We start from the raw sequence: 15,137 nt of genomic DNA on the forward strand, positions 1-15,137 counted from the left end.
TGGTGAGATGTCAGAGTCCCCTTGCAACAGAGGGTCTCTCCAACCATCTCTGGGAGCTCTGGGCCCCTACTGTCTGTCATTAGCTGTTGGGCGCTGGGGATAAGGGTGTGAACAGGGCAGACGTGCTTCTAGTCCACTGGGCATTAACCAAGTCACCGACAAATTACATAATCGACTCATAGCAAACCTACAGGACAGAATAGAACTGCCCCATAGGGTTTCCAAGGAGTGGCTGGTGGAGTCAAACTGCCCACCTTTTGGTTAGCTGCTGAGCTCTTAACCACTGTTGCACCAGGGCTCCACTAACCTAAAGGTCAGCGGTTCAAACCCACCCAGTGGCTCTTTGGTAGAAAGGCCTGGTGATCTGCTCCTGTAAAGATTACAGCCTAGGAAACCCTATGGGGCAGTTCTGCTCTGTCATATGGGGTCACTAGGAGTCAGAATCAATCCGATGGCACTTAACAACAGCAGGCATCACAATCTGTGTTGAGCGCCACAAAGGAGAGTAACGAGAAAGCATACCGGGAGGGCCCACCTAGTCTTAAATCCAGGAGGGCTCCCAGGAGGGGGAGGCTGAGCTCCTGGCAGAGGTGTTCCGAGGGTCTGCCATTCTCCTCCCACCCAGACTTGCACTTACTGAGTTTGTCTCTGTGCCCACATGGGCCTGATGTCGCTCCCTGGCTTAGCCTGAGCCATGTTGCTGTTAGCTGCCATTGAGTCAGCCCCTGACTCGCAATCCCGTGCACAACGGAACAAAATGCCGCCTGGCCCTGCGCCATCCCCACGATCGCCTGTGGATCACACTGCTGTGTCCCACGGGGTTTTCACTCATTTTTGGAAGCTGATCGCCAGGTCTTCCTCCTAGTCCATCTTAGTCTGGAGGTTCTGCTGAAGCCGTCAGCAGCCTAGCAACACGCAAGCCTCCACTGACGACAGGTGGTGGCTGGCTGCTCATGAGGCCCACTGGCTGGAAATTGATCCTGGGTCTCCCGCATGGAAGGTGAGAATTCTACCACTGAACCGCCAAATTGCCATCAACTCTGCCTTTGCTTTCTTCACTAGGCTTTATTGGGTGTTGTGGGGGAGGAGGGAGGTCCAGGGTCAGTTACATTTCCACATAGCCTGAGCCGCTGGTGGGGTCCCTCCGGGATGCCCAGGAGCTCAGACTCTCCTTCCCCCTCTAGGAGACCCTCTTGGCCATGGCTGCTCAAAGGCACGTGGGCTGGGAGAGACCATGGTAGAGATGGGGTGGCTAGGTCCCAGGCTGGGGCAAGGTCTGGGGGGCAGACATGGCTGGAGGTTGGGGGGCAGACACGGCTGGGGATTGGGGGGCAGACACGGCTGGGGTTTGGGGGGCTGGGGGAAAGAGGTCGAATAGAAGCTCTGGCCTTTCTGGTCCGATCTGGGTGGGTCCAGCACCTTCCTTTCCCCAGGCCACGCCTTAGTCTTCTTTGGGGTTCCCTGGGGCCGGTATAGGACATTGCTGTAGAAATGATTTCCTGGCGGGGGAGGGGGGTGACACAGGCCAAAAGTTGACAGTTGCTCAAGAGAGCCGGCCTGGCCCACCTCTGGGGACTCTGTCTTCACTCCTGAAAAACACGGGTGCAGGGGACAGCCTTCTCCATCTATCTCCCCCTCCCCGCTGCCCTAGCCCACCCCCTTCCAAGGGCTGGTACATAAACCCTATGGGAATCCATTCCCTCAAGTCAAACGGCTGCAGTTCCCGCCTCCGCCACGAGGGGGCGGGGTCGCCAGCAGATGGGGGAGTCCTCAGTTACCTGGGCCCTTACCTGAGTCCCTGTGCAGACGGCGACGGCGGCCCCAGATCCCAGCGCCCAGCGCGATAGCGGCCACGACCACGACCCCCGCCATCAGCAGCGAGGAGAGAAGTCCTGTGGGGACCGTGGGCGTTCTGAGAGGAGAACGGGAGCGGGGACGGAGCTGGGGGAGAGACATGTGGGCGGGGCTCACCTGGGAAGCTGGAAGCAGGGGTCCCTTGGGGATCATCTGCGGACAAGAAAACTTGGTTGCGGGGATACCCACCTTGGAGTCCGGCCTCCTGTACTCTTCAGCCTCAGAAGCTTCCTCTTTCCCCACGTGAGACCTTGGAACTCCTGCCCTGCCATGCTGCATGACTCAGGGATGGTGTTCTCTCTGACCCTCGATTTCCTCTTCTATTAAATGGGGATAATTGTCCCTACCTTGGCAGTTATTGTGAAATAACTGCCAACTGGATTTTTTCATCACGCTCATCACTGGTCCCATCACCCTTATCATGCACTCCACCATCCACATCACGACCCCTGTCATCCCACTGTCAGTAATCTAGTGCTGTTACAACAGAAATACCATAAATGGGTGGCTTTAACAAATGGAAATCTATGTTTTCACAGTTGTTGTGGTTAGGTACCATCGAGTCAGTTCTGACTCGTAGCCACCCACTGCTCGGTCCCGTGCCATCCTCACAACTGTTGTTATGTTTGACCCCATTGTTGCAGCCACTGTGTCGAACCATCTCATTGAGGGTCTTCCTCTTTTTCCCTGACCCTCTACGTTACCGAGCGTCATGTCCTTCTCCAGGGACTGATCCCTCCTGATAACATGACAAAAGTGTGAGGCGAAGTCTCGCCATCCTTGCTTCTAAGGAGCATTCTGGCTGTACTTCTTCTGGCAGTCCATGGTATATTCAGTGGTCTTCACCAACACCACAATTCAAAGGCATCAATTCTTTTTCGGTCTTCCTTATTCATTGTCCAGCTTTTCATGCATATGAGGCACCTGAAAACACCAAGGCTTGGGCCGGGCACACCTCAGTGCTCAAAGGACCATCCTTGCTTTTTAACACTTTAAAGATCTTTCGCGCAGATTTGCCCAATGCAGTGAATCTTTTGATTTCTTGACTGCTGGTCCCATGGGTGAGGATTTTTGTTTTCTTTATGTTGAGGTGCAGCTGATACTGAAGGCTGTGGTCTTTGATCTTCATCAGTAAGTCCTTCAAGTCCTCTTCACTTTCAGCAAGCAAGGCTGTGTCATCTGCATAATGCAGGTTGTTAATGAGTCTTCCTCCAACCCTGATGCCCCGTTCTTCTTCATATAGTCCAGTTGATCAGATTATTTGCTCAGCATACAGATGGAATAAGTATGGTGAAAGGATACAACTCTGACACACTCCTTTCCTGATTTTAAACCACACGGTATCCTCTTGTTCTGTTCCAACAACTGCCTCTTGGTCTATGTACAAGTTCCGTACGAGCACAATGAAGTGTTCTGGAATTCCCATTCTTCGCAGTGTTATCCATAGTTTGTTATGACCCACACAGTCGAATGCCTTTGCATAATCAATAAAACACAGGTAAACATCCTTCTGGTATTCTCTGCTTTCAGCCAGGATCCATCTGACATCAGCAATGATATCCCTGGTTCCACGTCCTCTTCTGAAACCGGCCTGAATTTCTGGCAGTTCCCTGTCGATACACTGCTGCAGCCGTTTGTGAATGATCTGCAAAATTTTACTTGCGTGTGATACTTATGATATTGTTCTACAATTTCCGCATTTGGTTGGATCACCTTTCTTAGGAATAGGCATAAATATGGATTTCTTCCAGCTGGCCGGCCAGGTAACTGTCTTCCAAGTTTCTTGGCATAGAGACGAGTGAGCACCTCCAGCGCTGCATCCGTTTGTTGAAACATCTCAATTGATATTCCATCAATTCCTGGAGCCTTGTTTTTCGCCAATGCCTTCAGAGCAGCTTGGACTTCTTCCTTCTGTACCATCGGTTCCTGACCATATGCCACCTCCTGAAATGGCTGAATGTCGACTGATTCTTTTTAGTTCAGTGACTCTGTGTATTCCTTCTGTCTTTTTTTGATGGTTCCTGCATTGTTAAATATTTTGCCCAAAGACTCCTTCAATATTGCAACTCAAGGCTTGAATTTTTTTCATCAGTTCTTTCAACTTGAGAAATGCTGAGAGTGTTCTTCCCTTTTGGTTTTCTAACTCCAGGTCTTTGCACATGTCATCATAATACTTTGTCTTCTCAAGCTGCCTTTTGAAATCTTCTGTTCAGCTATTTTACTTCATCGTTTCTTCTATTTGCTTTTGCTACTCTGTGTTCAAGGTCAAGCTTCAGAGTCTCTTCTGACATACATTTTGGCCTTTTCTTTCTTTCCTGTCTTTTTAATGACTTTTTGCTATCTTCATGTATGATGTCCCTGATGTCATCTCACAACTCGTCTGGTCTTCGGTCATTAGTGTTCATATGTCAAATCTATTCTTGAGATGGTCTCTAAATTCAAGTGGGACATACTCAAGGTTGTACTTTAGCTCTCATGGACTTGTTCTAATTTTCTTCAGCTTCAACTTGAACTTGCATATGAGCAATTGATGGTCTGTTCCATAGTCAGAATGCCAAAGATGAAGAAATTGAAGATTTTTACTAACTTCTGCAGTCTGAAATTGATCACATGAATAATCAAGATGCATTGATAATTACTGGTGATTGGAATGTGAAAGTTGGAAATCAAGATGCATTGATAATTACTGGTGATTGGAATGTGAAAGTTGGAAATAAAGAAGGGTCAGTAGTTGGAAATATGGCCTTGGTGATAGAAACGACACCGGAAATCTCATGATAGAATTCTGCAAGACCAACGACCTATATTCATTGTTAATACCTTTTTACAACAACATAAGTGGTGACTGTACACGTGGACCTCACCAGATGGAACACACAGGAACCAAATCAACTACATCTATTAAAAGAGATGATGGAGAAGCTTAATATCAATAGTCCTCACATTAGGAGCCTGGGAGTCTGAATTTGTGGTGATCTTCATGTGGCTTGGCTTTTCTCTTCCCCCATATCTGCTTCTCTCACTTGCTTGTTAAATTTCTTTTGTATCTCGAAAAGGGTTGACTTAAGACGCACCATACACTAATCCTGTCTTATTAACATAACAAAGAAAACTCATCCCCAAATAGGATTAATAACCACAGACAGAGGGGTTAGCATTTACAACACATATTTTTGAAGGACACAGTTCAATCCATAACAGCCATCATGTGTTCCACCATCTCCATGATGAACCCTAACATCCCAACCATGAGCTCCATTATCCTTGTCCTGAGCTCCATCATCCCCATCATGAGCCCCATCGCCCTCACCATGAGCTCGATCATCCTGCTATGAGACCCACCATCCTCATCATGAACTTCGTCATCCTCATTGTCAGCTTCACCACCCTTGTGAATTCCACCATCCCCATCATGAGCTCCATTATCCACATCATACCCACCATGAACCCCGTCATCTTCATCACGAGCTCCACCATCCCCATCATGAGCTCCGTCACCCTCATTGTCAGCTGCCCTACCTTCATGTGTTCCACCATTTCCCCATTCCCACTATGAGTTCCACCAACCCCATCACCCTTATTATAAGCTCCATCACCCCCACTGTCATGGATTGAATTGTGTCCCCCCAAAATATGTGACAACTTGGCTGGGCCATGATTCCCATGATTGTGTGGTTGACCTCCATTTTGTGATTTGATGTGATTTTCCTATGTGTTGTAAATCCTAATCTCTGCCTCTGGTTAATGACGCAAGATTAGGTTATGTTAAAGAGGATTAGGGTGGGATGCAACACCCTTACTCAGGTCACAGCCCTGACCTGAAGTAAAGGGAGCTTCCCTGGGATGTGGCCTGCATCATCTTTTTTTTTTTTTTTTTAACTTTTATTGAGCTTCAAGTGAACGTTTACAAATTAAGTCAGTCTGTCACATATAAGTTAATATACATCTTACTCCTTACTCCCACTTGCTCTCCCCCTAATGAGTCAGCCCTTCCAGTCTCTCCTTTCGTGAAAACTTTGGCAGCCTCCAGCTCTCTCTATCCTCCCATCCCCCCTCCAGACAGGAGATGCCAACACAATCTCAAGTGTCCACCTGATATAATTAGCTCACTCTTCATCAGCATCTCTCTCCCACCCACTGTCCAGTCCCTTTCATGTCTGATGAATTGTCTTCGGGGATGGTTCCCGTCCTGTGCCAACAGAAGGTTTGGGGACCGTGACTGCCGGGATTCCTCTAGTCACATCCAGACCATTAAGTATGGTCTTTTTATGAGAATTTGGGGTCTGCATCCCACTTATCTCCTGCTCCCTCAAGGGTTCTTTATTGTGCTCCCTGTGAGGGCAGTCATCGGTTGTGGCCGGGCACCAACTAGTTCTTCTGGTCTCAGGATAATGTAGGTCTCTGGTTCATGTGGCCCTCTCTGTCTCTTGGGCTCTTAGTTGTTGTGTGACCTTGGTGTTCTTCATTCTCCTTTGCTCCAGGTGGGTTGAGACCAATTGATGCATCTTAGATGGCCGCTTGTTAGCTTTTAAGACCCCAGACACCACATTTCAAAGTGGGATGCAGAATGTTTTCATAATAGAATTATTTTGCCAATTGACTTAGAAGTCCCCTTAAACCATGGTTCCCAAACCCCCGCCCTTGCTCCGCTGACCTTTGAAGTATTCATTTTATCCCGGAAACTTCTTTGCTTTTGGTCCAGTCCAGTCCAGTTGAGCTGACCTTCCATGTATTGAGTGTTGTCCTTCCCTTCACCTAACGCAGTTCTTTTCAGCTAATTAATCAGTAAAAAACCCTCTCCCTCCCTCCCTCCCTCCCCAACTCGTAACCACAAAAGTATGTGTTCTTCTCAGATTATACTATTTCTCAAGATCTTATAATAGTGGTCTTATACACTATTTGTCCTTTTGCCTCTGAATGATTTCGCTCAGCATAATGCCTTCCAGGTTCCTCCATGTTATGAAATGTTTCACAGATTCGTCACTGTTCTTTATCAATGCGTAGTATTCCATTGTGTGAATATACCACAATTTATTTACCCATTCATCCGTAGATGGACACCTTGGTTGCTTCCAGCTTTTTGCTATTGTAAACAGAGCTGCAATAAACATGGGTGTGCATATATCTGTTTGTATGAAGGCTCTTGTTTCTCTAGGGTATATTCCGAGGAGTGGGATTTCTAGGTTGTATGGTAGTTCTATTTCTAACTGTTTAAGATAACGCCAGATAGATTTCCAAAGTGGTTGTACCATTTTACATTCCCACCAGCAGTGTATAAGAGTTCCAATCTCTCCACAGCCTCTCCAACATTTATTATTTTGTGTTTTTTGGATTAATGCCAGCCTTGTTGGAGTGAGATGGAATCTCATCGTAGTTTTAATCTGCATTTCTCTAATGGCTAATGATCGAGAGCATTTTCTCATGTATCTGTTAGCTGCCTGAATATCTTCTTTAGTGAAGTGTGTGTTCATATCCTTTGCCCACTTCTTGATTGGGTTGTTTGTCTTTTTGTGGTTGAGTTTTGACAGAATCATGTAGATTTTAGAGATCAGGCGCTGGTCGGAGATGTCATAGCTGAAAATTCTTTCCCAGTCTGTAGGTGGTCTTTTTACTCTTTTGGTGAAGTCTTTAGATGAGCATAGGTGTTTGATTTTTAGGAGCTCCCAGTTATCGGGTTTCTCTTCGTCATTTTTGGTAATGTTTTGTATTCTGTTTATGCCTTGTATTAGGGCTCCTAACGTTGTCCCTATTTTTTCTTCCGTGATTTTTATCGTTTTAGTCTTTCTGTTTAGGTCTTTGATCCACTTGGAGTTAGTTTTTGTGCATGGTGTGAGGTATGGGTCCTGTTTCATTTTTTTGCAAATGGATATCCAGTTATGCCAGCACCATTTGTTAAAAAGACTATCTTTTCCCCATTTAACTGACACTGGGCCTTTGTCAAGTATCAGCTGCTCATACGGGGATGGATCTATGTCTGGGTTCTCAATTCTGTGCCATTGGTCTATGTGCCTGTTGTTGTACCAGTACCAGGCTGTTTTGACTACTGTAGCTGTATAATAGCTTCTGAAATCAGGTAGAGTGAGGCCTCCCACTTTCTTCTTCTTTTTCAGTAATGCTTTACTTATCCGAGGCTTCTTTCCCTTCCATATGAAATTAGTGATTTGTTTCTCTATCACCTTAAAATATGACATTGGAATTTGGATCGGAAGTGCGTTATATGTATAGATGGCTTTTGGTAGACTAGACATTTTTACTATGTTAAGTCTTCCTATCCATGAGCAGGGTGTGTTTTTCCACTTAAGTATGTCCTTTTGAATTTCTTGTAGTAGAGCTTTGTAGTTTTCTTTGTATAGGTCTTTTACATCCTTGGTAAGATTTATTCCTAAGTATTTCATCTTCTTGGGGGCTACTGTGAATGGTATTGACTTGGTTATTTCCTCTTCAATGTTCTTTTTGTTGATGTATGGACTGCATCATCTTTTATCTTACAAGAGATAAAAGGAGAGAGAAGCAAGCAGAGAGGTAGGGACCTCATGCCACCAAAAAAGAAGCACCAGGAGTGGAGAGTGTCCTTTGGACTCAGAGTCCTTGTACTGAGCAGCCCCTAGACTGGGGGAAGATTGGTGACAAGGACCTTCCCCCAGAACCAACAGAGGCAGAAAACCTTCCCCTAGACCTGGTGCCCAGAATTTGGACTTCTAGCATCCTAGACTGTGAGAGAATAAATTTCCGTTTGTTAAAGCCATCCACTTATGGCATTTCTGTTATAGCAGCACTAGATAAGTAAGACACCCATCATCCCCACCATGAACTCCATAATCTTCACCATGAGCTCCAAATCCCCTTCATGAGCTACACCATCCTTGTCATGAGCTCTATCATCCTCGCTGTCAGCTCCACAACCTTCACGAGCTCCACCATCGCCGTCATGAGCTCCATCATCCCCATCATCCCCACCATGAACTCTTATCATCTTCATCATGAGCTCTACACACCGACAGTGAACTCCATCACCCCCATCATGAGCTCCACCACTCCCATCATGAGCTCCACCACCCCCACCATGAGCTCCATCATCTCCACCATGAGCCCCACTACGAGCCCCACCACCCCCACCATGAGCTCCATCATCCCCATCATCCCCACCACGTACTCTATCATCTGCATCGTGAGCTCCATGTCCCCACCATGAGCGCCATCACTGTCATCATGAGCTCCATCATCCCCATCCTGGACTCCCTCGTACTCATGGACTGTGCCAAGCCCATTCTACAATAAAGGAAACTGAGGCTTGGAGAATCTAAGTGACTTTTCTGTGGTCACACACCCTGATGGCAGCAGGGCCGAGCTTCAAACCAAGACCTTGCTCGCCTCAGCCCTCCCTTCCTTCTCTGTCTCAGAGGTGAGGGCGGGCAGGACCTCAGCTGTTTCTGGGGGGAAAAGTGCCTCCACCAGCCTGAATATTTGAGTGTTGGTGAGTAATCCTCAGCCTAGAAATAATAATCACTTACATTTACTGAGCGCTTACTATGTCCTGGCCTCTAAGTGCTTTAGATATGATCATATACCCATTCAACCTGGGGAGGAGCTGAGGAAACAGGGCCAGAGAGGTTAAACCATGGCCCAAGACCACATAGCACATAAATGGCACGTCAGTGTGAGGGGTATGAACTCCAGCCACAGGCTCCATCTGCTGTGGCTAAGAGGAGAGGAAGCACCCCCAGCCTCTTCATCTTATAGGTTCTGAGGTTGGCGGGCGCTTCCTGAGTCTCCGAGCAGCTGTGGAGTGGAGGGGGGAAGCCAGCTGTGCCAAGCTGGACTGGAGCCAGCTCCCAGCACACAGCTTGATGTCTCTCTGCCCCGCCTCTGCTAATTGATAATTAGCCCCCTTGCCTCTTGAGGGGTGGGGGCGGGCAAGACAGCCATAACAGTCACTCCAGAGGCAGACGGGTTCCCCTGCCAATGGGCAGGATGTTGCCAGCTGGAGAGCCGTGGGCATCCATCCCCTGGGGCTGTGGTGAGGGGAAAGGAACAGGGGTCAGGGACTGCAGTCTGCCACATGGGAGCCGGGCACGTGCTCAGAGCAAGCAGGAACCACGGAGAGCAGAAGCTGGGTCTGGGTCAGCTTGGGTCTCCAGCCCCCATACAGGGTTTGTCCAGAGTGTGGGAAATGTGTGAGCCAGGCTCTTGTGCTCCTGGCTTGTGTGCAGCACTGGACACGTTTTGGCCCAATCTGAACCTCAGTTTTCTCTTCTCTGTAAAATGAGGCCTCTGGCTTAACTGATCTGCAAAGTCCTTCCGGCTTGGAGGCTGCTTTCTATTGCAGACTCTTGGGTTCTAGAATTCTCTGCTCTTACACTCTGGGACTGCAAAATTCTGTCTTTACTAAAGGATTTAAGAGTGTGTGAGTCTAAGATTCTAGAATGGGCTGTTCCCTTAATTCAGCCTTTCTAACTTTTTTTACCCCAAAAAATATATTGATGTCCTAACCACCACCCCCCCCGCCACCCCGCAACGGTGAACATGACCTTGTATAGAAATGGGGTCTTTGCAGATGGTATCAGTTAAGTTCACACGAGGTCATACTGGAGTAGGGTGGATCCTGATCCTATATGACCGGTGTCCTTCTAAGAGGAGAAGAGACAGACAGACACAGAGGGAAGCCGCCATGTGAAGATGGAGGCAGGGATTGGAGTGATGCAGCCACAAGCCAAGGAACGCCTGGGGCCACCAGAAGCTGGAAGAGATGAGGAAGGAGCCCTGAAGCCTTCAGAAGGAGCATGGCCCTGCGGACACCCTGAACTTGGACTTCTAGCTTCCAGACTGTGAGACAACACACTTCCGTTGTTTTTAAGCCACCCAGTTTGTGGGGCTTTGTTATGCAGCCACAGGAAACCAATACACCCTCCCAAGGAGACTTTTTTTTTTCCCCTTTAATTGTACTCCTTGAAATTTTCATACCGTAGACATACTGTGTATCTGTTTAGGTACTGTGGGTGTACTGTACTTTATGCATAAAAAGAGTGAGATGCTTTCTGCCCCACAAGAACCAATACTCGCCCCTGTTGACAACACACAATTTAATTCTAAGAGTTAGAATTTAATGTCTCCATGATTCAAGAGAGCAACCCTGGTGGCACCGTGGTTAAGTGCTCGGCTGCTGACCAAAAGGTCAGTGGTTCAAACCTACCAGCGGCTCAGGGGCAGAAAGATGGGGCAGTCTGCTTCTGTAAAGACCACAGCCTTGGAAACTCTATGGGGGAGTTCTGCTCTGCCCTACAGGGTTGCTGTGAATCAGGATCAACTCGACAGCAATGGGTTTCACGATTCAAGTATATGCGCAGTGTTGGCTCACTGTAGAGTTCTCGCCTTCCACGCGGGAGACCAGGGTTCGATTCCCAGCCAGTGCACCTCATGTACAGCCACCGCCCATTTGTCAGCGGGGGCTTGCACGTTGCTAGGATGCCGAACAGGTTTCAGTGGAGCTTCCAGGCTAAGATGGACTAGGAAGAAAGGCCTGGCAATTGACTTCCGAAAATCAGCCTATAAAGACACTATGGCTCATGTTGTGGATTGAATTGTATCCCCCCAAAATGTGTGTCACCTTGGCTAGGCCATGATTCCCAGTGTTATGTGGTTGTCTACCATTTGTGATCTGATGCAATTATCCTACATGTTGTAAATCCTACCTGTACGATATTTATGAGGCAGGATTAGAGGCAGTTATGTTAATGAGGCAGGACTCAGTCTACAAGATCAGGTTGTATGTTGAGTCAACCTTTCTTGAGATATGAAAGAGAGAAGTGAACAGAGAGGAGAGGGACTTCATACCACCAAGGAAGAAGAGCCAGGGTCAGAGCGTGCCCTTTGGAACTCGGGTCCCTGTGCTGGGAAACTCCTAGATCCAGAGGGAGGTTGATAACAAGGACCTTCCTCCGGAGCTGACAGAGAGAGAAAGCCTTCCCCTGGAGCTGGTACTCTGAATTCGGACTTCGAGCTTCCTAAAGTGTGAGGGAATAAACTTCTGTTTATTAAAGCCATCCACCTGTGGTATTTCTGTTATAGCAGCAATAGATGACTAAGACAGATCAAAACTGTCCAAACCTCAACCAATCATGGGGATGGCACAGGACCAGGCAGCCTTTCCTTCTGTTGGGCTTGGGGTCACCATGAGTCAGGGGCTGACACAACAACAGCTAATGACGACAATAATTATAGAGCCTTATGCTTCTAGAGGAGTCCCTGGATGGCTCAAATGGTCAAGAGCTTGACCACCAGCAGAAAGGCTGGCAGTTCAAACCCACCCAATAGCACTGCGGAAGAAATGCCTGGCGATCTGCTTCTGAAAAGACTACGGAGCGGTTCTTCTCTGTGCGCATGGCATCGCCACAAGTCAGAGTTGATTCAACAGCACACAACAATAACAGCGGTAACATGCTTTTAGGTGTTCAAAGTCCCCAGCACCTTCCCCACCCTGCCTGTTCTCATACCTGGCGCCACCAGCAGATGCGTGCCATTGCCCTCGGACTCCTCCAGCTCGGGAATCTCCACGGCCGCCCAGCACACATAGTCCCCGCTGTCGTTGGCGCTCACCTGGTCCAGCCTCAAGGTGAGGTTGCCAGGCGACTGCCAGACGAGCCATCCCCGGGGCCCACAGACCCCCAGGCTGAGGCTGTTGTTGGTGACGTGTGTCTGGCACAAGACTTGGCCGTCTTTGGTCCACCCGATGCGGAGCAGCTCCCAGGCCTGGGCATAGGCCACCTGGCAGGTGAAGGTCACCTGGCTGCCTTGCTCTACCCACAGTGATGTGGGTCCCTGCTTCACGCTCAGGCTTGTGGTTCCTAGTAGGGCTGGGGGACGGGAGAGGTGGGTGAGGCCTTGCTTGGGAGGGCGAATGTGTGAGCTGCAGGGTTGAGGCATGGTCTGCCACATTGCTGGCTGAGTGATCTTGGGAAGGTCACTTCTCCTCTCTGAGGCTCAGTGACATTCCCTGTGAAATGGGTCTAACTTGCTCAGCTCTCATGAGGCTTCGAGGTGGGCTCTATGACATGCCCAGCTCTTGGCCACATAGATAGAGAGCAGAGAAAGGACAGAGGCTGGTGATCTGGCCAGGGGAATCTACCTGTTGAGGAGGTGATGTTTGGAGCCATGGGGAGCTCAGTGGGAAGAGCATCCCAGGCAGAGGGAACAGCCTGTGCAAAGGTCCTGAGGCAGAACCATGCCTGGTGAGTTGGAGGAACTGAGAAGAGGCCCCTGTGGCTGGAAAAGAGTGAGCAAGGGGAGAGTGGGAGGAGTTGGGATCAGAGAAGTCAGCAGAGGATGGTTTATACAAGGCCTTGTAGACAACTGGGTGGGGGGCTAAGGGGGTGGGGGCGGGGGAGAACCCTGTGCCAAGAAACCAGGGGAGCAGGGAGAAAACATGATTCCCTTTCAGTTTGAAAAAGGCCACCCTGACTGTGTGGAACAGACTTGCAGGTTGCCCCAGGAAGAACTACAAGTTGAATTGGAAGAGATGGAAACAAGAACGGCCGAGAGCTGCCAGCAAGATGGGAACTTGGGTGGGGGGTGGGCATGGCTGAGGCTAGGAATAAATTTTGCTTTGGGCCACAATAAGGCTTGTCAGACCCCGAGGAGGGGACGTTGTGTCCAGTCCGTGGCATTTGAGGTGGAATTTGAACTGAGGCTAGAAGGATGAGATCTGGGGAAGAGTGTTCCAGGCAGCGGGAATAATATATGCAAAGGCCCTGAGGTTGGGTCCAGTCTGGCGTGTTGAAACAAAAAGAAAGAAAAGCCAGCAGGTCAGAGGAATGGGAAGAGGTAGCAGATCGGGGGTTGGCGGGGCAGGTCACACAGGATTGCAATGGAGGTCATGGTTGGGTTTGGATACTATCCTAGGAGCCCTCACTGGGGGGACATTCTGGAATCCTCGAAACCACATAAGGCTCTGAGTATCAGAAAACCAAAACCAAACTAAACCTGTTGTCATTGAGTGGATTCCGACTCATAGCAACCCTATAGGATAGAGTAGAACTACCCCATAGAGATTCCAAGGAGTACCTGGTGGATTCAAACTGCTGACCTTTTGGTTAGCTGCCATATCTCTTAACCATTCTCCCACCAGAGACAGCCTATTTGGCTGAGCGAATGAGGTCTAGGAGTGTTTGGAGAGGAAGGGGCAGGCAGCCGGGGTAAGGGAGAAGAGGAGGGTGCAAGGGAGAAGGAGGGCCAGGTACTCACCCGAGAGCTGCACCAGGAGGACCAGCGCTATGCTCGCGGACTCCATCCCTGGCCCATCGATCCCCCCTCTCCTAGCCTGAGCCGAGTCACGCACTCTCCCCCTCCCACTCTACAGACTTCCTGCCACAGTCCCCGCCCTCCCCCAGGCAGTTGTGACACCCAGGCCAGAGGTCAAATGTCTGGTGGCTGGTGTTGCTTGGGGCTCTGCTTCCTGCCACCTCGTGCCTCCGTTTCCCCAAAGTGTTTTTTTGCCTGAAAGTCAGTATGTGTGTGTACGTGTTTAGGGGTGATGTGTCTCAGAGAGTGGGAGTTACTTAGAAGATCATATATACACACATATAGGCTGGGGGGACGCATTTGAAGGGTAGGTGACACAGGGGTGGGGAGGGGGCCAGGGAGTACAGCCTGGCTTGACTAGTGGTGGATTGAATGGTGGAATCTCAGCCTTTTTGGCCCCCAAAATGTCTTCCTTTGAGGTTCAGAAGAACGGGTTTCTGCTGATGGCTTTGGGTCCCACAACAGGTATAGGGAGTTGGGGGCCCAGTTGAGGGGTTGCATAGGCTCTAGAGTTCCTCCCAGCCCTGCACCCTTGGCCCACCCAGCAGGAAATGTCCCCAGGAGGGGGTGACAGACCAGTGGCCTCAATGTCTCACTCCCAACCACAGCATGACCTCTTTTCTTACCCAGAACTGAGAGCCCAGCTGCCTTCAAAGAACTGTTCCCATCAGTCAGTCACAGGGAGGCACCCTGTAGAGGAGCTCTGCCTCCCCTCCTAGATACAAACAGCCTCCCAGCCTTCCCGGCCCAGCCCTTCTCTCTTTTTGTGCCTTTTTGAAGCTCCCAGTCCCTCCCCATCCCCACCGTTGGCTGAGGGGCAATGCGGGGGACCCTGCATAGATCCAGCCCCAGGGCCTGCCAGTCTGATGGAGTTGGGGCATCTCAGTGATCTCAACTGTGAAATATGTCAGCTCTTGTGAGGTTTAGAGTTGGGCTCTTTGAGTGGTCAGCTCTCGGCCACACAGATAAAAAAAGCACCTAGTATATGC

The 15,137-nt window shown here is 49.3% G+C and overlaps 1 protein-coding gene across 2 annotated transcripts; it reads right to left on the reverse strand.

Moving 5' to 3' along the window:
- Nucleotides 1-1,026: 1,026 nt before the first annotated feature.
- Nucleotides 1,027-14,185, reverse strand: TMIGD2 (transmembrane and immunoglobulin domain containing 2). Of its 2 annotated transcripts, none has more exons than XM_064280314.1 (5): nucleotides 14,092-14,185; nucleotides 12,345-12,704; nucleotides 1,972-2,007; nucleotides 1,791-1,892; nucleotides 1,027-1,499 (listed from the first exon to the last, which is right to left on the reverse strand). In XM_064280314.1, exons 1-5 carry the CDS (start codon nucleotides 14,135-14,137, stop codon nucleotides 1,162-1,164), a joined length of 882 nt encoding a protein of 293 aa, XP_064136384.1. In that variant the 5' UTR covers nucleotides 14,138-14,185; the 3' UTR covers nucleotides 1,027-1,161. The 2 variants fall into 2 exon arrangements, with proteins under 2 accessions (XP_064136384.1, XP_064136383.1); XM_064280313.1 differs by having other exon boundaries at nucleotides 1,027-1,589.
- Nucleotides 14,186-15,137: the final 952 nt, after the last annotated feature.

Source organism: Loxodonta africana, chromosome 3, assembly GCF_030014295.1.
Source record: "Loxodonta africana isolate mLoxAfr1 chromosome 3, mLoxAfr1.hap2, whole genome shotgun sequence".
In the NCBI taxonomy this organism is placed as follows: Eukaryota; Metazoa; Chordata; class Mammalia; order Proboscidea; family Elephantidae; genus Loxodonta; species Loxodonta africana.

Excerpts from the sequence above, each read along its gene's own strand:
- TMIGD2 (XM_064280313.1), bottom strand. The coding sequence starts at position 14,137 with ATGGAGTCCGCGAGCATAGCGCTGGTCCTCCTGGTGCAGCTCTCGG. Across the intron at positions 12,705-14,091 it reads CCTCCTGGTGCAGCTCTCGG|CCCTACTAGGAACCACAAGC; the intron begins GTGAGTACCTGG and ends CCCGTCCCCCAG. Across the intron at positions 1,590-1,790 it reads CCGTCTGCACAGGGACTCAG|GAGTGAAGACAGAGTCCCCA; the intron begins GTAAGGGCCCAG and ends CGTGTTTTTCAG.